This window comes from Erpetoichthys calabaricus, chromosome 9 (assembly GCF_900747795.2).
Source record: "Erpetoichthys calabaricus chromosome 9, fErpCal1.3, whole genome shotgun sequence".
Taxonomy (NCBI): Eukaryota; Metazoa; Chordata; class Cladistia; order Polypteriformes; family Polypteridae; genus Erpetoichthys; species Erpetoichthys calabaricus.
The window spans coordinates 97,506,905-97,530,590 of NC_041402.2; the positions used below are offsets into that span (position 1 = coordinate 97,506,905).

The following is a 23,686-nucleotide window of genomic DNA, read 5'->3' on the forward strand; positions in this document are numbered from 1 at the left end:
GCATCTTGTTACAGAATGCTGCGTGCGTTTAGTTACAGTGTCCTGCAATAGGAGTGCTCCCTCTTCGAAGAGAAGAAATAGTTATTGGTTTAAACTTCCTCCTGCCTGTTTTCTCTTAGAGGTTTTGGGTGACCCAGGGGGTGACAATCATTACTAACACACCATAAAATTGGAGCAGATGTGAACAATTGTTTAAGTGTATCAAAACACTTGGTAAGCAGGAAAACATCTTTGGAATATATTTTGTAAGGGCTGAGATTGGAGAAATAGTAGAAGTGAAATTTATAATAAACCACCTGCAATAATTTGCAAAGCTCACAAATATCTTTACCTAATTCACACTCTCTGGTGGTTCCAATATAAAACTGCTAGTATCTTTATCTTGTCCGTTCTCTGACAAAATGAGGATAACTCCTAACCCAAAAACAGCACATTGTCCATATGGAACCTTTAAGTTCAAGCTTCATGTAAAGTTTGTTTTATCGTAGTCTTTCCAACAGTTCTCTAATGTGAGAAATATGTTCATTAACATTAGATAATATCAAGATGTTATCAACATAAAGTAAAAGCGTAATGCCTAATAAGTTATGAAAAATGTCATTGGCAAAGTTTTAAAAAATTGCCAGGGCATTAGCCAGCCCATATGGCATTACCTTACATTCATAATGTCCTGATATTGTGTTAAAAGCATCCTTCCACTCATTCGCCTCATAGATTTAAACAGGAGAATATGCTACAAAGGTCTAGTATTGTGAACATCACAGAACCTTTGACTTGATTCAGTAATGAAGAAATTAATACAAGTAAATCTCTGCATAATCTTTAGTTCAAAAATGGGTGATGCACCTGTCAGTTTTTGAATACTTGATTTTGATTGGTTGGGCGCCAATTTAACACAGCATACATCACATACTACTCTTCTACATACATACAACAATGAATCCAATCCAACTAACTATCAATGAAAAAAACAAACACATCACACTATAGCACAGGCACAGAAGCGTGTGAGCGGCACCTCCTACTTTCAAAACTATCCCCTTGAAGTTTCCTCACACACATGCACATACACACACGCACACACACACGCACATATAACGAAGAATCGCTTTAGTTCAGAAACAACAAACTTAAGCAGCCCTTGAGAATAATACAGAACAGACAGGAAGAACCTAAACACATTTTACCTGATAAGACTGTGCTCAGTTTTATTAAGTTAATATGAACCAGAGGTAGCTGCGGAACAATTTAATTTATGGAAATTTATTACTTTATATAATTACTATTGCATATTTATATCTTTTTAGATGAATTAATAATAATCTAAGAGTTGGATTTTTAACCTCTAAATATGAACCTTATTTGCAGTTTTTTGGTGTAAATTTATCAGTAGTACTTAAGAAGAAAGCATATCTTGTTTTTTTTTTAATTTTTGAATTACCTCAAAATTACCTAAAAGCACAAACAGTATAACTGCTATGAGGGTGTTTCTGAGCTTGCTGATTTGCCTTATGGTACTCTTGTACTTCAATGCATCTTCAGAGGTAAGAACCATTAATTTCTGTCTCTTCTTTGTATGTGTGTTCTTACTCTTACTGCATATACCTTGTTGCAGCTTGGTGCTCAGCCTCATTTTATTGCACTGCTCAAAAGTAGTTAAAATGATATTCCAGGTAACATGATTTTTAAATCAGCCCTAGCCAGGTTTCAGTGTGCAACACTTTGAGAATTGTTGGCTGTAAAGATAATTTAATTAATGCTTGCATCTATTTAGCTCTAGTTTAAATTTTTTTGTAGCAGATATATTGGAAAGACTGCCTATTAATTAATTTGTTCAGTCTTAACCTGCAAACACTTATGTAATTCAATATCCATTTTCAGGGGCTTGAGCCTATTTCATCAGAATTAAATTCAGATTGCCATACATGACTATATAAAGGCTATTTGGTTGGAATGGTTGTCTTGCACCTATAGTAGAAACTGTTCAAATGCCAGCCCAGTCACTGTCTGGCATTTGCACATTCTTCATATGCCTGTGCTGATTTCTCTCTGAATACACTACTTTTCCTCCTATATCCCAAACAAACAGTATGAATGACAATTTTGAACTGTATTTGAGTGCCATTTTTGATGGCATGTTGCCTTCTCCAGGATTTATCCCTAACTTGTGCTGATGCTGCAACAATTGACTTTGGTAACTCCATAATTTTATATAAGAAAAGTAGGTTAAGAAAATAAATGAATAAAAAAATACATTTTTGAACCTTGCTAATATAATAGATGAATGGAAGGATTGATAGATGAATGAATTATTATTTATGATTGCAATATTTCACTTTGTAAAATAATATAACTTTTAAAAGATAGTGAAAGTAAGCGTTCCTAGTGTAATCTAGTACAGTGCTGATAGAAACTTCAGTTTTAGTCTGTATCAGCCAAGCGATAAGCTACTACCATGGTTAAGCAAGCTGCTGCCGGAAATCTGTCTGAGTGTTACATGCATGCCAGGTAAGAAGGAAATAAAATCTTGTGGCTTTTTTTTTTTATTGTGCAAGTGCACAGAAATGTATATATTCATGGTTATTTTTACGAGAATAGGCTCTATTAGCATATTGCTTGTGACGCCAGTTCACTTTTATATTTAAATTGGCTGAAGAAATGAGATCTGGAGTCTTGTAGTTCTGGTCAAAAGAGGTTGAAGGGAAGGAAGGATGGGGGTCACATTAGCTGAAAATGCTGAATGCAGTTTCTGTAAGCCCAGAGGATGTTCCTAAAGTGGAAAGTCTGGGTTTAACAAATATTGTTGACTGGTCTGAGTGTGAGTCAATGTTTTCTTTTTAAAATTAGCAGTTAAAGTTGTATGAATCACAACAGGTGAAAGATTATTTTCCTCTTGAATAAGCAGATTAACAAAGTGTAAAAAATACAGACAAGAACATTTTATTTTAAAAACCAAACAGCAACAATTGATCAGCTAAAAGCTATTTAAATTGCAAATTATATAATTTGTAGTTAATGCCTCTGCTCAAATGAAAATATTAGGGTGCTTTTAAAATGTGTGGCCTCCATATGTTATTATACATGCATCTTTTCTGTTATCCAAATCAGCATTATGGAAGTACATCTTGTACTTGTGGTGCCTTTAAAATTTCTTATACTCATACATTGCCCAGAAAATGCCTCCTGTGGTTGATTCCCATATGCTGCTAAAAATAGCAAGTGTTTCTGCCTTACTGATAATGAAAAGAAATCCTTCAATATCTCTTCAGTGTCTATTAATGGATTGCACTTGACACTTTTTCTTTTTCTATGGATGAGTGATTGAGAGTTAATTCAATTAATTCTAGATAGGTCTAGCACCACACTTATGTATTTATTGCTTTTTAAACTTTCTTTTTTTTATTTCAGATATGTAATGTTTCAAGTTCAGAAAAGTCCTACTTTGATAATAGTCTAAGCCGGTGCTGCTCACTATGTCCTCCAGGTAATATTGGATCTTTTGAACAAGGTCATCTTCTTCTGTTCAGTCAAATTTATTATTGCTGTAGTGCTGTTCTATAAAGAGTGCGGTATGAATGATAAATTTATTCTGTGACTGATTAATGGTTTTAATAAAAGTTGATAAAGGATTTTCAATTAGGTAGAAAATAATTTTTAATACATGTAAGTTTTTAACTTGCATTATGAGATTATCAGTTACATCCATGCATTAATTTGTTATCTCAATCAACTTAAATAAGTTCTAGAGTTGTGAGTGGCGGGAGCCTATCCTTATTATACCTCCACACCTTAAGTAATTTTGTTTTTTCTCAGCTTCCTTCAAACAAACAACTAAGGGAGAAAATACAAACTATTATGCAATAAAATTAGCCCTCTCTGTCACAAGTGGCCTTTTAATACCTGACACAAGGCAGGCACTAGCCCTGGGCAGAATGCTAGTGCATATGGAACACGTAAGCCCAGTTTGTCAGCTGAGTTTCCAGTAAACATCTTTTAGTTTAATATGTGAAAAGAGAGGAGGTGTCACCAAATAAAAGCTCAGAAAAAACATATAAAGCCCACACAGATAGGGACAGAGCCCAGTTTTCAACAAAATCAAATGAAAACCATATGGCAGCAATCGAAAACAGTACACAGTCATGCTGTACATAATTGTCAACTTAAAAACAAATAAAAAAAGGAACAAAATAACAAAAGGTGTGGCTGCTTGTTTTATTGTATGATAAATGAATTAGTGTAAATAATAAATGTATTCATCCATATAAAGGGTCTAACTCAAAGTAATGACCAAACTGTCATTACCCAGAAAAGTCTGGCAATATTGAAATGTACAAACTGTTAGCAAAAACTTCCTTTTATTGTCTCAGAACTCAACACAAAAAAGAGATAGATACCTATAAGGGCACTAGTTGTGCCATATGAAGGGTAAAGCACTTTAAAGCCTAAAACAGAGATGAAGTGGTTACCTGTGAACTGCTTCACTCATCAGAGAAAATCAGTGCTTGGGAATAAGAAATGAGGCCGTCTGATTATGCACAGTGTATTTTGTAAAGAAATAAACTGTCAATATAAGCTTTTTCTTAAAGACTATTAAGAATTTTTACTTTTTTACTTTTATTTTAATGATTCATTTTGTTTGATACTATTTTATATTGCTTCTGTCTTTTGTTGCATTTAATGATGTCACACATCTTCATGTGTCCAACTGGTCAATTGGAATGCCCTGCCATTGCCTGGTTGGAGGGACACTCAGCAATTCTTGACATACTCATATTATTTATGGTGAATTCTGTTATTGCCTCTTATCTGAACTTTAAGACAAATAAAGGAAAGACTCTTCATGATGTAAGGAATAAACACTTTCAAAAATCCTAAATTTCAGCTTTGACTGATCGATTCAATTCAGTTTATTTTATTTTATATATATATATGCTCAGAATGTTGTAAGAAGTTCACAGATAAATGCAATTACAACTTTATAAATAACTAATTAGGAAATGAATAGACATAGAGGTTTAACACAGGAAGAAAAATCAGCACCAAACTGATTAATATAAATGGACCCTGACAATGCCAGTTCATTCATTTAATTGTTGAACTATGGCCAGTTGACAACAGAAAAGAGAAAAACAAAAACTCCAGTTAGCAGCATCCCTGATATGGAGTTTTGGTTTCACCCAATATTTTGTCTTGTATGGTTCTAAGTTGGCCATATTTTCCCCTTTATGTTCTTTATTGTGTTGACTTAACCAATATGCCTCAAATCTTGTACACTTACCACTCTGTGGTCAGATACACTAGCTCAGTTCAGCACGTCCTCCCCCCTTCCCTTCTTTATCTATAACCTCAGGCAATTAGAAACAGCTACACTTTTAACTATGTATTATAGGGAATAAATTTTATTATATCTAGTGCCATACAAACAAACAGAATGTGGCTTTGTAAACTAAGACCATACACCCTGATAATACAAGATGTGTGATTTCAGGTGGTGTAATAACTTATAATTGCATTCGATTCTTCCTGGTCACCTCATCATCTGCAGAGGCCCAGGTAGTCTGCTTTTATCATGTCATCGTCTGGTCTGCTTTCATCTGGATGAAACATGGAAGGTTTCAAGTTCAAGTTCAAGGAGAGCATGCCTTTACAAGCATCTCTCTTTATTTTTCTTGTGAAACTCATGACAAACACACACCTTCCTGGTCCATTCACCAATTGAATAGCTCAGGCATAGCTCCACACCTCAAGTAATTTTGTTTTTTTTTTCTCAGCTTCCTTCAAACAAACAATCAAGAAAGAAAATACAAGCCATTATGCAATACAATTAGCCCTCTCTGTCACAGGTGGCCAGGAATTTAGTCATAAAAGCTAGCATTCCTAAAGCTTTGGGGGCAGAGAAAAAAAACCTGGTTTGTCTATCTTCCTAACACTTTAAACATTACAAGTAAAATGTTAATTCTACAAATAAAGACATACAAAATATTTATTGACCTATATGCCACATATCACTCCACCACACTTGACTAATGAAAGTTTGAAAATTCCTGCATCTTTTGGTTATTGATTTTTGGCTTAACAATTTCAAATCTCTGCCACAAGGCTTTTTTACTGAGTACTTTTACCGAGGCAAGACACTTTCACAGAACACATAAACAAAGGAATTTAGACTAGGTTTATATGAAGTCATTTCCTATTCATAATAGTATTGATATAAACACATTGATCAGTACTTTTGGTATGCAGTTTCTAAACATGCTTTTTCCTTTATTGAGTCATGGAGAAATCTATAATATACCTTAGCTTTAGGTGTAAGACTGGAACCAGCTATGTAGGAGAGGCTAATCAGTCTGAATTAATCATACAGAATGAAAATCAACCTACTGTAACTTACACAACTTTGGAATGAGTGAAAAGACCACAGTCCTATGCGAAAACCTATGACAATATTTGTAGAATGTATAAACTCCACCCAAGCTATGACAGAAAATGGATTTGAGCACACCCACCCTTTCATCATTTGACAAATATCAGTACACATAAAGGTATAAAAGCTAGATTGTCCAGAGTCAAAGAAACCATTGCTGTACTGTAGTTGAAGTGTGTCATTGAAATGCTTGCACTATAAGACTGCAACTGTAATTGTAGGATAATTTCTGCATTGTAACCTGCATTGCTAATTAATGCTTGCCTGCTTGGAAACATGTGCAGATGTCGTACTTGTGGGAAGCTAAACAAAAGTTAGGAATACATTTTTTTGTAGAGAAATTAATTAATTAAATAAATAATTCACCAAAGACCTGGTGTGCTTTATACTGTAGGCTTGAAGTACAACAGGATGTGGCTAAGTCAGGTTTCTAAGCAGCGGGCCTTGCTCGTTAGTGGTATTTATTAAAAAAGGTTTCGGGTATAGATGATGACATAGCTTATCCTGTTTTTCAGACTGGAACTGTTTTTGTGAGAGAATTTTTTCAACAATAGCCCTGTTCACGAAAACATGGGTTCCAACAAGTATTGCATGACACAAATTACCCTTACTTACACAGTCCAGTAAGGAGCTTTGGAACTGAAAGTCTGGTATTCCTAAGCAGAACTGATATTAAAATGAGTGTTTTAGTCGCTGGCATGATCACCAGTCCATTGCAGGGAAAACTCACACCAGACCAGTTTAGAGTTAGAAGTTACACTTCTACACTTCTTTTGCAGTGTTGCAAAAACACTGGGAACATCAAAGTACTGATCACATTTAGTTTTGGTAGTGTGGTGAAGTACAGTATATACTTCTCTGTTTCTGCAATTGCTTGATCTGATTCAGGGCTCTAGGAAAATAGTAAGTGCAAAGCAGGAATAGGTGTATTATTAAGCCATCTAACATAAAACTGACACTTTATATTATATGAGGCAAGTCAGATCAGTTCAGCTGATGTCAGCTTTGAGGTGTTTGCTTATATATAAGAGCAAACAACAGTTACTGATGGATCTGCAGTAAAGATTTTCTTTATGTTGACCTTTTGGTATCTTTTTCTTATGCATGGCTATATTTTGTTTTGCAGGAACAAAGGTCAGCAAGGTTTGTACTGCTACCCAAGACACACAATGTGAGGAGTGCCCTCTGGGTCATTTCACAGATATCTGGCATATGGCACTAGAGTGTGAGAGATGCAATAATCATTGTGATGAAGGTGAGTAATGTGAGACAACCAATGGATTGGTTTAGCTATATAAGGACATACTTTTGAGCAAATTGGTTTATGTGTGCATAGATGCTCCATACTTCCCTGTAGCCAGCAATACCTTAAGTATATGTTTTGTAGGCTTTTGGCATCAAAGTGTATTATCATTACTGCTAATTTTAAAAGCCAGGACTTTACTGACGGTGGTTAAACAACTCATTTTTTATACCACCTTTTTAAAGTCAATATACTCCCAAACTGTTTTCCAAGTATGTATCTATAATGTAGTTTTAACAGATGTTATTTTCTTACAATTAGAGCACAGAAAAGTGAAATTACATACTTAAGGTCACTTTGAAATTCAGAGGCAAGGACTGAATTGATAAACTTCGGATTTACAGTCTAGTGCTTTACTCATTAGATAACACTTCAAGTGATATGTTAGCAAAATAAGTTGGAAAGGCTTACCACCAAAACTTTGAAGTGCCATGGTTTATTCCCAAATATTAACTCTGTATTATAATGTAACTTGACGGTACACCTTACATGTCTCTTTAACATATAACAGATACCACATGAATCCATCCATCCATCCATCCATTTTCCAACCCGCTGAATCTGAACACAGGGTCACGCTGGAGCCAATCCCAGCCAACACAGGGCAGGAACCAATCCCGGGCAGGGTGCCAACCCACCGCAGGACACACACAAACACACCCACACACCAAGCACACACTAGGGCTGATTTAGAATCGCCAATCCACCTAACCTGCATGTCTTTGGACTGTGGGAGGAAACCAGAGAGCCCGGAGGAAACCCACGCAGACACGGGGAGAACATGCAAACTCCACGCAGGGAGGACCTGGGAAGTGAACCTAGGTCCCCAGGTCTCCCAACTGCGAGGCAGCAGCGCTACCCACTGCGCCACCGTGCCCCACATGAATCCTTAATGCCAAATTGTTTTACTCTAAACTGCTTATTTTTAATATTGAGGGGTATAAAAGTAATAAAGGGAAAGTAAAATAAAAAAATACAATCCTGCAGCTCTAATTTACCTCCTCTTTTAGTCTCTGCCTAACAATTAGGGTTGGTAGTGCTCTCACTAACCAACCAAGAGTAAATTTTCACTTCTCAGTTTTCTTTCTATCTTTCTGACTCTCAGCGTTTCTGTCATTTCCCTTCTGATGTGAGACTCATTTTGGAGCCAAGCCTTAGAGGTTCTTTGAAAGGGTCAACGCTACCCAGATCAAAGTATTCTCTGGGGGGATCTTGCACACTTTTTTGCACTGCTTGGATTTATAAGATCCGAGTTTTCAGAACAGACATGTCTCTTGAATGGCACCCTGCCAACCTTGTAGAGTTCCACTGGCTTCTTGCATATCCTCTGATTCTCTTTTACTATTTATTACTATGTATCCAGGTTGCCTTCCTTCCCAGTTTTAACCCACACTGAGCATGTCTGTAAACTTCTGAGATTCTAGCCAAATATTTCCAGCTACTTCTCATGTTACCAAGGTCTCTGGAATGGTACTTATCTGCCCACTAGGACATGTTAAAAGTCTCTGCTGTTGTCGGTTGTACACAATTTTTTTGTTAGCTCCCGTCAGAACTGACTGCTGTCTGATATTGTTGTCAGCCAAATACACTCCTTACGGTGATCTCAGCTGACCAGTCAGATCTCACACATTTGGTAAAATTTGCAATCCCATTGTGATATTGGTCCATGGTGTAAAAGTAGATATTAAAAGCATATTTGTCTTTTTTCATATTTGAAGGCTTTCTTTCTATATAAACTGCAGCCTGACACCTTTTTAACAGCTAGGTAAATGGCTGTTGTGCATTTTTAGAATAATTCTGAAAATGGTTGAGTTTATGATTTAAAAATGTTTCACTGATACTATTAACGTCATGCCTGTAACTAAGTATTATTGGATTAAAACAATCATGAGTAGCATTGTGACATGACCATTACAAAGTGAAAATTAAATCTGAATAGAGCCCAGTCAACCCCTAAAGTGTGTGTAGCTGGTGGTGGGGGGGTTAGGAGGGTCATACTGATGATGTATATGCAAAAAAGGGTTTTGATTGTTTAAAAAGTTTACATTTTATTTAAATTATTTGCTTTGCCCCTAGTGTCCTTAACATAGATCAGAATTTTAAATGTGTATCATCATTTTAACTTTGAAAAAGACTATTGCCGCAACATTAGTTTTAAAAGCAAGTTGTGCTTATTGGAAGTATTTGGCTTCCCACGGTAGGTTTTGCTATGAAACTTGGTTTGTGTATTTTCTGCCTTTTATATATAGGTCTTTAAGCAAGACAGGAGATTTTGGTATCAAAAACATCTGGAAGAAATACTCCTAATTCAACTAAACATATAGCGTAAGGCACTTTCTGTTGTAATTTTCTCACTCTACAGTTTAATTAATTGGCAACAGTCACTTTTACACTGCACAACTCAAGTACAGTGTAAGCATAAGCACTACTAATGTTTAAGCACTAATATAAGATAACATACTCTTAGCTCCTTGCTCTGTTCAGAGGATGATGTAATAGGGCAGTAGGTGTAACAAGATCAGTGTCGGGAGTTTGCCGTCATTAAAAACTGACTTTGTCTGAATATACCATCTGCTAGTTCTCTATAACAGTACAGATAATTGTCTCAATATGGTTCCCTATAGTCCTGGCTAGCCCAAAAGAGAATATAGAAGAACATTTATTCCATATAAAGCTCACCAGTTATTTTGAGTCCTATAGTTGTGAGTTAAGATACCTGGTACAGTGTAAAGTGGGGAGAAATCCTTTGTTAGCTTACATTGTTTAGGTAATGTGTTTGAATCCTACCCTTTATAACCATTTTTCCATCTGTCCATTTTTATTTTTATCATTTTCATGAAGCCCAAATACAGGCTGCCAGGTAAGATAGTAAAGCTACTTAGTGCTTGCTTTGCATGAGGGACTCAGTTTATTCTAGTTATATTTTATCATGTGACCCGACATTGGCTTCTCCTTTCTGTTTTGTGAATTATACATTTAGTAATGAGTGTATGGAGTTACTATCATTTATATTTGGTAGGTCTAGTGTTCCTATTTTGTCGTTTAAAGTTCAGAATAGTCATTTGAAGTCTAAAAAGAGACCAGACACAGGGTGTCTCATAGCCTTTGGCCAGAAGAAGGATGATGACATGGCAAATATGATCTAAAGTTCACAGCATACTTTCTAGATGGAAATAATTTTCACAGGCCAAAATTAGATCTTTCAGTTTGAAGACAACTTTGATCAAGGGCTAAGCATCTTATACAGACACAAATAATTTATTTTTATTACTTTTAGCATTCAAGATGACTAGAAACAATGTTTGTAAAAAAAAGCAGAAAAAGGTATTGTAATTGATAGTGTTGAAAACTGGAATCACAGAAAGAAGTTAAAACTTGCCAATCATCTTTACTATCTTACTGTATCTGGAATAGAAAGATTGAGAAGAATCATCACACACTTGAAAATGACTAATTAAAAGTGTTCAGTAAAATATATTTAGTAGTGTATGTGATGTGTGCATCATGTGCTGTGAGCATAAAGACATGACATAAATAAATTGTTGATTACCACAAAACATTCTGCATACCAAACATGGTGAACAGGGACATATCAAACCCAAAACTTTGACTGAAATAGTACACACACATTGAAGCTATATTTAGTTATAGCCTTTGAGACACTTAATTACACATAAACTCTTCCAGTGGTGTTTCTCCACTAAGGGCCAGTGGGGTACAGAGACACCAAATGATGTACATAATAAGTAATAAGCTTTCTTTAACTTAACCCATTATTAAAACATTTATAACAACCCTTAGCTTTCTCTTCTAAAGCATTTTTTTTTCAAATTTTCTATGATCTGCCTATATATGCTCTATATAATTATTTCCTTTTCTGAAAAACTACTGCTTCTTGTAGCATGAAAAATAGTCTTCATTTTGGATTATACAAACCTGTTTCTGGTTGAAGGGCTGAACCACCTGGCCCTGCAGTATTCTTTATATCCTTGTGTGTATGTGTTTAGTGATAGGGCTTGAAGGTCATCGACCATTTTAAAAAGATAAACAACTGTTGTGTTTTTTTTTGTAATTGTACCTGTCTACTTTTGATTCAGTCTTTTTCCAGATATGGTCATGCAATGCTCCTTTAAAGGTGCTGCAGTAATTAAAAAAATAATAATAATAAAACGAGAAGATCAATATCAAGAATTCATTATTCACAAGACAATACTCTTCATCTTGGCTTCACCCACTGCTGAGGAGGAGCGTTCTAAATTTCTAAATACATTTTCCTGAGCAGCAGGTAGTTATGAGATTCTCACTTTGCTTAGTTTTTAAATCTATTTGTATTTTATCTGATGATGATGCCAGAAGCTATCACAATGATCTGATGCTAGTTCAGATAGACTGAGCACCATGGACTGATTTTATGTGATGTAAAAGGTTTGTGAACATGTATGTTTTGCTAGATATTGGCTAAAGAGGGACATATATTATTAGTTAGTTAAGTTAATGTTTACATTAGAGAAGTCTGCACACAGACATATAGCCTGCACATAGCCTCAACATTGGCATACTTTTTGACTGAGCTATATTCATTTATTTATTCACTTTTCACATCCTTTTTAGTCTAGTTTTGAGTGCAAAGTGTTCAGAAATATTACAGGACATATATTCATTTTATATTGCATGTCCTTGAGTCAATCCTTAAAAAGTAAAGAAAGCCATTTTAACTTATGGAACATACTGTATAAAATCCACTCAAACTGTGACAGGGACATGATGTGAGCCCATGATTCTGGAGGTGTAAGGTAGGAGTGCTAACCACTGTCATCATGCTATACTTTGACAAACAAGTTTTTTGGCAATTTCAACATATTTCTAAAAGCTGTAACTTACTGATGATTTTCAAGTGTATGGATAGAGTAAGCAAAGGGCCGTGAAAAAAATAATGTACCAAGTGTTACATTCATGGCAGCTTAACAAGAATGCAGAAAGGTTTTAAACATTGTAAGTTAAAAAGACAGAGCTTCAAAAAGGTGAAGAGGATAGCTAATGAATATGCAGCCCATATAGATCATGGAGTAACATGGTTCAAAAAAAATCTCACCAGTATCTATATGACTTCACAGATGTTAGTAGGAAATATTTATATATATAATTCACTAAGTCCATGGCAAGTAAGACGCACGCAAGACAGAGCCACGCCTGCCAACTCACAGAGCTCCGCCCACCAACAATTCACTAAGCAGCCGACCATGGCACGCAAGACAGAGACCATGGGATACACACGACAGAGCCACGCCCACCAACTCACAGAGCCCCGCCCACCAACTCTAAGACCATGAGATACGCACGACAGAGCCCTGCCCACCAACTCTAACCCTCCTCCCGCGTCATGGGATACGCACGACAGAGCCCTGCCCACCAACTCTAACCCTCCTCCCGAGTCCACCCTCGCTCTCGAGGCACGCAACACTTCACCAAACACCGCCTTAGTCGCTTTCGTCTCTGCTAAAGTCCACATGCACCTCGGGGCCATGCTGACTTTTCATTGTTCTTTTTGGTTCCGGCTGCTTTTCTATATATAATCCAACAAGTCGCCCGACCATGGGATACGCACGCACGCAAGACAGAGCCCCGCCCGCCAACTCTAACCCTCCTCCTGCGTCCACCCTCGCTCTCAAGGCATGAGCAGGCAGTGCGCATGGGGTACGCATGACAGAGCCCCGCCCACCAACTCTAAGACCATGGGGTACGCACGACAGAGCGTTGTTCTTAGTCACGGAAGCATAGTCAAACAGTCTGCTCAACAATACGCTGACTACATGAATACTTCCGGAGTTTATGGTGGCGAGGCAGAAATTGTGGCGATGTCCCAAATGCTTCCAGCTACTATCACCATTCACTTCCAAGATATCCCTGACCCCATCAGGTTCAAATTTGCCTTTTACTTTTACACGCAGACAATTTCCTGTTAGATTGGCCTTCGCAATGACAATTAATAAGGCACAGGGCCAAACTTTCAAAAAGATATGCCTGTATCTGCCAAAACCAGTTTTCGGTCACGGACAATTGTATGTTGCTCTCTCCAGAGTTCCATCTTTTCATTCACTTACAGTCATATCCTCAAACTCACCCCATTTGGACAACTGTGTCTTTCAGGAAGTGTTCGCCCATCAATAAATAATTATGCGACGTATACTACACCACGGGTTGGCTAGTTTACTGTAAATTACAAAGTTGGCAAGGCTGGAACCCATAAACAAAACTTTACAAGCCTTCTTCAGATATGTTTTATATATTTTAATTTTCACAGAGTTTAATTATCTTTTCTTTCTTTAAGAAAGAAGTTTATTTCATTGTCATATCTAACTAAGTTTATACATTTTTGGAGTCAACTAGCTAATTTTCTCATTACTCGGATGTTACCATGCAACTTTGGTTGTGCCTGAAAATGCTGGCATGTGCTTGGTTGACAGCCACAGATACAGCACTACAATCTGTGTTCTAGTTTCTGATTTTTCACTGTTTTCACAGAATATATAGCACATGACAGATGCAGTATGTAATTAATCAATCATTACAGTGTCTAGTTGATTTCAAAAATCACTATCACACTCGTACTTAACACTGCTATGTTGTATGAATTAATTGAATTTTAATGAATCCAATATGTTTTTCTTTCTGTATGAATCATACCGTTAGTCTTACACATTTGGATGAATTTCACTTACTGTTGGTAGATAAAATCCCCATGTCTGTCTCGTTTGGTGTTACTGCACATTTTACTGTATGTGGAATATACTTGAAATCAATTTTTATGTGGAATATGCTTTATTTTGCACCACATATTCAGTGTCATAGGAAAAAAATAGTTTTGTAAAATTAAGAATGAAGTTTAAGCAATTTTCTACACATTATCATTGTGTTTTTGTAATAAAATTGCATTATCAGCGGTTTCATGTGTTCAAAGTCATATCTCCACTTGCACAGACTTTAGAGACTTCCCCTTGTGGTTCTTCTTCATAACCTGTACAGTTCACCGTAATTAGTGTGGAAATCAGAGTTTTGTAGCAGACTTTTCAATGGAAGATGACATTACTATCTGATGGACTTTCACCCCTTTAATGATTTCTCAAGGTCCTAATCATCTTGGGCTCTACATTTCAAGATCATTTCCCATGCTTAATTTGCCTATAAGTGAGTTTATCTTGGTTTTATTTGGTACAACTCTTGTTTGTTAATTCCACACCACATTCTATAATTTGTTATAAGTGTATTCAGAAAATGAATGACTAGATGGAATTGCTCTTTTAAAGGGGGTGATTTAGCAAACTGGGGATGCAGTCAGTCATGGAAAGTAGCCATAACTGAGAGTTACCAATGGAAAACCTTTTTATGGAACTAACACCATTTAAAGTTGAAACTCACAGACTCAGTTTTCAAGTAATGGTGATCAACCTCTACAACACAAATTACTAACACGTTAGCTAGTGGAGTAGCCCGGCACCCCTTGGTAAAAAGTCAGTGATGATGGTATATGTCACCATCCAGCCATCCATTTTCCAACCCGCTGAATCCGAACACAGGGTCACGGGGGTCTGCTGGAGCCAATCCCAGCCAACACAGGGCACAAGGCAGGAACCAATCCCGGGCAGGGTGCCAACCCACCTCAGTATATGTCACCTGAATGTGAAAAAAATATGCAGACCCATTTCCACGAATTTGATTTGTATTTCTTAAATTTGTTATGTAACATGTTCTTAAATGTATCCCTGTCCGATTTTGCCGGAGCTCTAGCAGCATAATTCCCATACTGCAGGTAAATATAACCTGTGGGTGATTTTTACTCCAATGTGGGAGTTTTATGTTTTTTTAGCTATGGTAATAGAGAATGCTGCTCATTGGTGCTTCTAAATATAATCATTCAGTTACAGATAATGACGGGGATCCCCTTGCTGTTTGTCACTTCATTCTTAGTGTGTCACTTTTACCCCTGTGATGCACAATACTATTCAGCTGTGCTTTTAAAAGGAGGTGTCAGCTACAGGCAAGAAAACACTGAGAATTTTTTTCCTCTTTCAGAATGTCGTCTGTAAAAAACACCCTTCCTTTTCAATTGAGTCTGCTCCATTTTCAGAAACCAATAAACCCATACATGACAAACGCATCAGACAACGAAAGTGTCTACAAATGATCTAGGTCACTCCCTAACCCTGGTGTTACTTTTACTTTTTACATTCTGACAGTGCCTGCAAAACGGTTACTAAAATACATCCAAAAATGTTAACTTATTTTTAAGACATAATAGAACAGCAAGAGCCTGTTGCTTGTCCCTTATCTATGAAGCTACTTTGCATGTAAGGTTCAGCAAATTAAATCAGTTAATGTTACTAAAATTGTTTTTTTAACCTTTGTCATCAGAACAATTTTGAACACACATTGGTCTTAGTCTGTAAGGGGGTGGGGGGTATAAAGTTGATATGTTTAGTGTTAAGGCTGTCTGAAAAGGTTCTTGTTTAGAGGTCTGGAAAGGTCAAAGGAAGGAGAAGGGTTTTCAGGAGCTTCATGACTGAATTAAAGGACTCATCACAAATATAGTTATAACAAAACATTAAATAACATAAATGTACACAAAAACACCATGAAAGTCATGTGGTCTACAAAGGTATGTCAGACCACAGTAATGTCATGCCACTACTTGTGCAGTTATCATGTCTTGGGCATTTGTGGTTAATTACTTTTGGGTGGGTAGCTATTTAGGAAAATAATAATAATTCTTTACATTCATATAGTGCTTTTCTCACTACTCAAACTGCTTAAGCGAGTCGGGAACCAATTCAACTACCACTAATGAGCAGCATCCATCCGGATAATGTGATGGCAACAATTTGGCACCAGTAGGCTCACTACACATTAGCTATTAGGTGGTGAAGTGATGAGAGAGATGGCCTAATAGAGGCAGGGGATGATTAGGGGGCCAAAATAACTAGGCCATGGAGGACAAATTAGCCTGGACATTGGATACACCCCGTTCTTTACAAAGGATGTCCAGACATCTTTTTATGAATACCGAGAATCAGGACCTTGGTTTTATGTCTCATCCTAAGGATGATGCCATTTTTATAGCTCAGTGTCCCCACCGTTGTCCTGAGGCATTTGGATCCACATTCAGACAGGGTAAGTGCCCCCCTGCTAGCCTCACCAACACCTCTTCCAACAGCAACCCAAACTTTCCCCAGATGGTCTTCTATTCAAGTACTGATCGGGCCCAAACATGCTTAGCTTCAGGTGGATTACCTCTTCTGAAGTGCATGTGGGATTGCTGCTAGTATGGCTTCTTTATGACCATGAAGGCCAGCACAGAGAGCTTGCTTTTGGCATTGTATGATGGAGAATTCAATAATGTGAGTTGCATCATCAAAAAAAAAAATGGGGAAATTGTTCGCCATAAAAATGTCACAGAGCAAAGTCTTTGGTATTTTGGTTCATTTATGCTTTTGACATTTTCTGGTTTCATGGACCAATTTTGTTGACACATGGCACACTTATTCTCCAAAGAAATTAGTCAAGAAAGTCTCATTTTCATTCAGATATCTCAAACAGATTGCACTGTACAAAGCTTTAAATTTGTAAAATTTTCCATTGAAAAGCTTTGACGAACTTGTAAACTCGCCCATCTTAAAGTAGAGAAATGTGCTGTAAGACTTCAACTATGAATTTGTTCACTGTTTCAGTTTTACCTTGAAAGCAGTTGCTTGAACTTGTAAATTTTGTATATTTTTCACTTTTGTTCGTGTGACGGCCTCTTGGATACCTAATGCAAGTGAGTCAAATGCCAGGCAGAGTGTGCCGCACAAGCAAATAGCTCACACAGCAGTGCCTTCTGTTGATGCTTCAGATGTTATCTAGTAGAGTAAAATAAAGATAGATAGATAGATAGATAGATAGATAGATAGATAGATAGATAGATAGATAGATAGATAGATAGATAGATAGATAGATAGATAGATAGATAGATAGATAGATAGATAGATAGATAGATAGATAGATAGATAGATAGATAGATAGATAGATACTTTATTAATCCCGATGGGAAATTCACATTCTTCAGCAGCAGCATATTGATACAATAAATAATATTAAATTAAAGAATGATAATAATACAGGTGAAAAAAACAGACAATAACTATGTATAATGTTAAATATTAACGTTTACCCCCCCTGGTGGAATTAAAGAGTCGCATAGTTTGGGGGAGGAACGATCTCCTCAGTCTGTCTGTGGAGCAGGACAGTGACAGCAGTCTGTCGCTGAAGCTGCTCTTCTGTCTGGAGATGACATTATTTAGTGGATGCAGTGGATTCTCCATAATTGATAGGAGCCTGCTGAGCGCCCTTCGCTCTGCCACAGATGTTAAACTGTCCAGCTCCATGCCAACAATAGAGCCTGCCTTCCTCACCAGTTTGTCCAGGCGTGAGGCGTCTTTCCTCTTAATGCTGCCTCCCCAGCACACCACTGCGTAGAAGAGGGCGCTCGCCACAACTGTTTGATAGAACATCTGCAGCATCTTATTGCAGATGTTGAAGGAAGCCAGCCTTCTAAGGAAGTATAACCGGCTTTGTCCTTTCTTGCACAGCGCATCAGTATTGGCAGTCCAGTCTAATTTATCATCCAGCTGCACTCCCAGATATTTATAGGTCTGCACCATCTGCACACAGTCACCTTTGATGATCACTGGGTCTATGAGGGGTCTGGGCCTCCTAAAATCCACCACCAGCTCCTTGGTTTTGCTGGTGTTCAGGTGTAGGTGGTTTGAGTCGGACCATTTAACAAAGTCATTGATTAGGTCCCTATACTCCTCCTCCAGCCCATTCCTGATACAGCCCACGATAGCAGTGTCATCAGCGAACTTTTGCACATGGCAGGACTCCGAGTTGTATTGGAAGTCCGATGTATATAGGCTGAACAGGACCGGAGAAAGTACAGTCCCTTGTGGCACTCCTGTGTTGCTGACCACAATGTCAGACGTGCAGTTCCCAAGACGCACATACTGAGGTCTGTCTTTAAGATAGTCCACGATCCATGCCACTAGGTATGAATCTAATCCCATCTCTGTCAGCTTGTCCCTAAGGAGCAGAGGTTGGATTGTGTTGAAGGCGCTAGAGAAGTCTAGAAACATAATTCTTACAGCACCACTGCCTCTGTCCAAGTGAGAGAGGGATCGGTGTAGCATATAGATGATGGCATCTTCCGCTCCCACCTTCTCCTGATATGCAAACTGCAGAGGGTCAAGGGCGTGTTGAACCTGTGGCCTAAGGTGGTGAAGCAGCAGCCTCTCCATGGTCTTCATCACATGTGATGTCAGAGCAACAGGCCGAAAGTCATTCAGCTCACTAGGACGTGATACCTTTGGGACTGGGGTGATACAAGATGTTTTCCAAAGCCTCGGGACTCTCCCCTGTTCCAGGCTCAGGTTGAAGATGCGCTGTAGAGGACCCCCCAGCTCCGATGCACAGACCTTCAGCAGTCGTGGCGATACTCCATCTGGACCCGCTGCTTTGCTGGCACGAAGTCTCCTCAGCTCTCTGCTCACTTGCGCTGTTGTTATTATGGGTGGGGATGTTTTTCCTATGCTGGTATCAGCAGAAGGATGTGTGGAGGGTGCAGTACTCCGAGGTGAGAGTGAGAGTGGGTTAGGGTGGTCAAACCTGTTAAAAAAGTTGTTCATTTGGTTTGCTCTCTTCACGTCTCTCTCAATGGTGGTACCCCGCTTCGAGCTGCAGCCAGTGATGATCTTCATCCCATCCCACACTTCCTTCATGCTGTTATTCTGCAACTTCTGCTCCAGCTTTCTCCTGTACTGCTCCTTCGCCGCCCTGAGTTGGACTCGGAGTTCCTTCTGCACGCGCTTGAGCTCATGCTGATCACCGTCTTTAAAAGCCCTTTTCTTCTGATTCAAAAGGCCCTTGATGTCACTTGTAATCCATGGCTTGTTGTTAGCATAGCAGCGTACTGTTCTTACTGGAACTACAATGTCCATACAGAAGTTGATGTAGTCAGTAGTGCAGTCAACAACTTCCTCAATGTTCACATTATGAGATCCCTGCAGGATATCCCAGTCTGTAGTTCCAAAAAGTTCTCTCAGAGTATTCTCAGCCTCCAGGGTCCACTTCCTGAATGATCGTGTGGTTACAGGTAGGACTCTCACTTTTGGTTTATAGTGAGGCTGAAGCTGAACCAGGTTATGATCTCCTTTCCCAAGCGCAGGCAGCGGGGTGGCGCTGTATGCGTCTTTAACGTTTGCATACAGTAAATCAATAGTCTTATTTCCCCGGGTGTTACAGTCCACGTACTGGGAGAATGCAGGCAATGTTTTGTCCAGCGTCACATGGTTAAAGTCTCCAGCGATTAGCACAAGCGCCTCAGGGTGCTGCATTTGTAACTTAGCAACAGCGGAATGGATGATGTCACTCGCTGACTCCACGTCTGCCCGAGGAGGAATGTATACAATAACAACAATGACATGTCCAAACTCTCTGGGCAAATAGTAGGGACGTAAACTTACGGCCAACAGTTCGATATCCCTGCAGCAAGTGGAGATTTTGACGTTAACATGTCCAGAGTGACACCACCGTGTATTAACATAGAGAGCGAGTCCTCCTCCTTTGTGCTTACCACAGGTACTTGCATCTCTGTCCGCTCTAACTGTGCTAAACCCGGATAGCTCCACGTTGGCATCTGGGATGGTGTTATTTAGCCACGTTTCGCAGAAACACAACAAACTGCATTCTCTGTAGGTCCTTACATTTTTCACCAGCGCAGCCAGTTCGTCGATCTTATTTGAGATTGAGTTTACATTCCCCAGAATCACAGAAGGCACCGAAGGCTTGAAACGCCACTTTCTCGCAAGCCGCTTCTTTTTTAGCTTAGTGCCTCCCTGGAAATAAATGAATGGGGAATCAAATTTTGTAAGCATATATAAGACTGAATTAATTGGACAATATTATCTGAAGATTATTATTGTAAGGAACCAACATTACCAACTGGCAGCTAAATGGTATTTGAATTAATTAACTACACTGGAAAGGTGCAGCTGCCTTAACTGATATAAACATTGAAAGAGAGAGAGAGAGAGAGAGAGAGAGAGAGAGAGAGAGAGAGGGGGGGGGGGTTGGGATGGGTTTAAAAATGGACAGTTGCATCGGGAGGTGGGAGGCTTCAGTAGCTGATCTCTGGCCCCCAGTTCTGATCTTTCAGTCTCAGATATACACAATTGCAGCAAGCCCCTGACCTTCTTTCCCATTGTTTACTTTTCATATTGATCTTACAGTCTTCTTATATAATACGCTACCGTGGCTGTCCCATTGTCTGTCCAGGATTTTAAATCACCTGTAGCTTGCAAATTGTTTCACCTATTGACCTAAAATTTGGTACACATACATTATGTGACCTCTAATGTCCGCTTTTGGGGTGATGATTTTATTACTCTTTTCATTTTTATTTTATTTTATTGTAGAATCAACTCTCGGCAGCAGGGCGGCCGTGTGGCACATGCGTACGGGTGCCTTTCTTATTCCTACCACCTTCCTCTACCTCTTCATATTTTAAATCATTCTTGAGGCAGATTGAACACTTCAGTGCCAGCTTAAGTGAAAAATTAAGAAAAATGTACTAAGTAATTGCAACATGAAAACTGACATATATCAGTTTTAGCGTGAAAAGATGCAGACGGAAGAAGAGAAGAAGCAGGCCGCTAGAGTGGGGAAAACAAGCTACTCACGAAGCAGCAAGCGCATCAACCTCTGAGCAAACGAATGCTAAACGTACAGAGAAAGAGGATGAAAACTACAAGTCAAGTTTATTCATTGCACGTTATCGTGCAGTTCGCCGTTACTAGTATATAATAAATCAGTTTCTTTCCATGTTCTTACTTATTTATTGAATTTTAATGAATTACTGTGTTTTAACTAATATTAATAGCTAAATGCAGAACTTATTTCTGTTCCTTTCCTCCTTTCACAGGAGAATATTGATACTTATTTTATGCTACTTTATCATTTTATATTATTCAGGTGTTTTTCAATTAGTTATTATTCAAAACTAGTCTGTTGGGTCCATTTTCAAAAATGGCATGTTCAAGAAAATTGAAAAATTAGTCACAGACACTCCACCACTAACATATATCGATATATGCCATTTTCACATCACTTAAAATGCTGTCTACTGGATGTGAAAGCTACTGAGTCACTACAAGCCTATTTGTGCTCCGTTTTAACTCCATTATAATGTGCTGTTAAAAAGCATGTATTTGATGTAGCTTACTAACACATGTATTTAAATTCTGTTATCACTACTTTTGAGTATGACCCATTGTTACAACATTATTTAATGAACAAAGATGTAATAACTGACTAATTGATGAAGTAATGAAAAATGTTCACTGTTCACTGAACGTACCTGAACATTACACTATGCATATATTGTCTAACTTGTTTTCTTAAATAAAAATAGTAAAGTATAAATATTTTGGGCAGTTGCTATTGTCTGTTAACTTCACGTGGGATGTATGGTAATGTTAATAGTTGAGGGATAAATAACAGTCAGATTTTTTAAAAATGTGGAGCATGACTGCATTTTAACTTATTCTGCAAAAGTGTCACTCTTTGTAAACATGGGTTTTACAGAATACACATAGTCTAAATGTATTGGAGAGGAAAGCTAAATTTGAATAGACCTTGGTATCATCTTACATTCAGAACAAAGAATAGGAAGCAGAAAAAAGGGGAAAAATTGTAGGAAACTGAGAATGAAAACTTCTAGACTAAACAGCTGCAAATAACCACACATCCTTTAAATCTTCAAATGTGGTTATAAAGTTAAATGTGCAGCAAAGAAACTGCAAAGTGAACAAGCAGGCTGTTTCCTAAATTTACTTAAAACACAGATTTCATTTGGACTTTAGTACTTTACGTTGTTATACTTCATTTGAAGCTTTAAACATCTATGGCCTGTACACAAGAGCCGCCAGATGCAACATTTTGCCATTTTATTCACATAGTGTATGGGTTAGTGTTACAGTTAATAGGCAACACAGACAAACGAAAAATGAATAATGTACTCAAGCTAATTGCTACAAATTGCTCAGGTTAAACGTGTAACAGAAACCTGCAAAACCTATTTTCCAATGACCATTCTTGTAATTTCAGAAACCCTTTCACAACAAAGCCACTTCATTCCTAATAATATTCTGAGCATCAATAACCAGATCTTAATTAAAAGGAAAACAGAAGTGTAATTCATTTATTAGGTATCACTTAATAGTAAAGCAAAATTTAAAAAAAGAATACTCTTATCATCATTATAATCAAATCTCACTTAAAACTTTAACAATTTGGAGACAGAAGAAGAAGCTTAAGCGTGACTAGCTGGACTACTTAAGACAATCGAAAATTTAAAATGTCAATGAAAGTAACTTGTTTAAATGATTGATGACCTCCCACCTAGAACAAAGGGTGTGGGGATTTTTGCAAAATGTCATTGCTTTCAAGAAGAATTATTTTGACATATTTTAATTATGTGACTATGACACATGTTTCAGTAAAGATTGTCTGCTTATGAGGCATCTCTGCTTTCAGATATTTTGTTTGATCAATATGCTATTTATGCCATTAGGAAAGATGGTATGAAACATGGCAAAAATGAGAAAGCAGCCAATTGAATAAACAATGCCAGTACTCAGTGGCTATGCCAGTGTCTGAAGTATTCTCCTTTAGTGATTATGAGAGTTTTGTCTACTTTCAGATTCAATAAATGTAACATTTGTAAATGAAGACTACCAGATACAGTATATGACTTAATATGCAACTGCAATGTCAAGGGATAGTCATCCTGGCAAGCATCCTGTTCTTCTTTTTATAATTATAATAATCATTTTATTAATTTAAAGAATTACATTTCATTAAAAAATACAAAT

At 37.7% G+C, this 23,686-nt stretch overlaps 1 protein-coding gene across 1 annotated transcript in view; it reads left to right on the forward strand.

Moving 5' to 3' along the window:
* The first annotated feature begins 1,088 nt into the window (after nt 1-1,088).
* The window catches only part of LOC114657990 (tumor necrosis factor receptor superfamily member 1B-like), a 96,149-nt gene continuing 73,551 nt past the window's right edge, over nt 1,089-23,686 (forward strand). Inside the window, exons 1-3 of the mRNA XM_028810000.2 lie at nt 1,089-1,544; nt 3,409-3,484; nt 7,551-7,679. Coding sequence (XP_028665833.1) covers nt 1,479-1,544; nt 3,409-3,484; nt 7,551-7,679 — 271 coding nt within the window. The 5' untranslated portion in view covers nt 1,089-1,478. The remainder of the gene's footprint in view (nt 1,545-3,408; nt 3,485-7,550; nt 7,680-23,686) is intronic.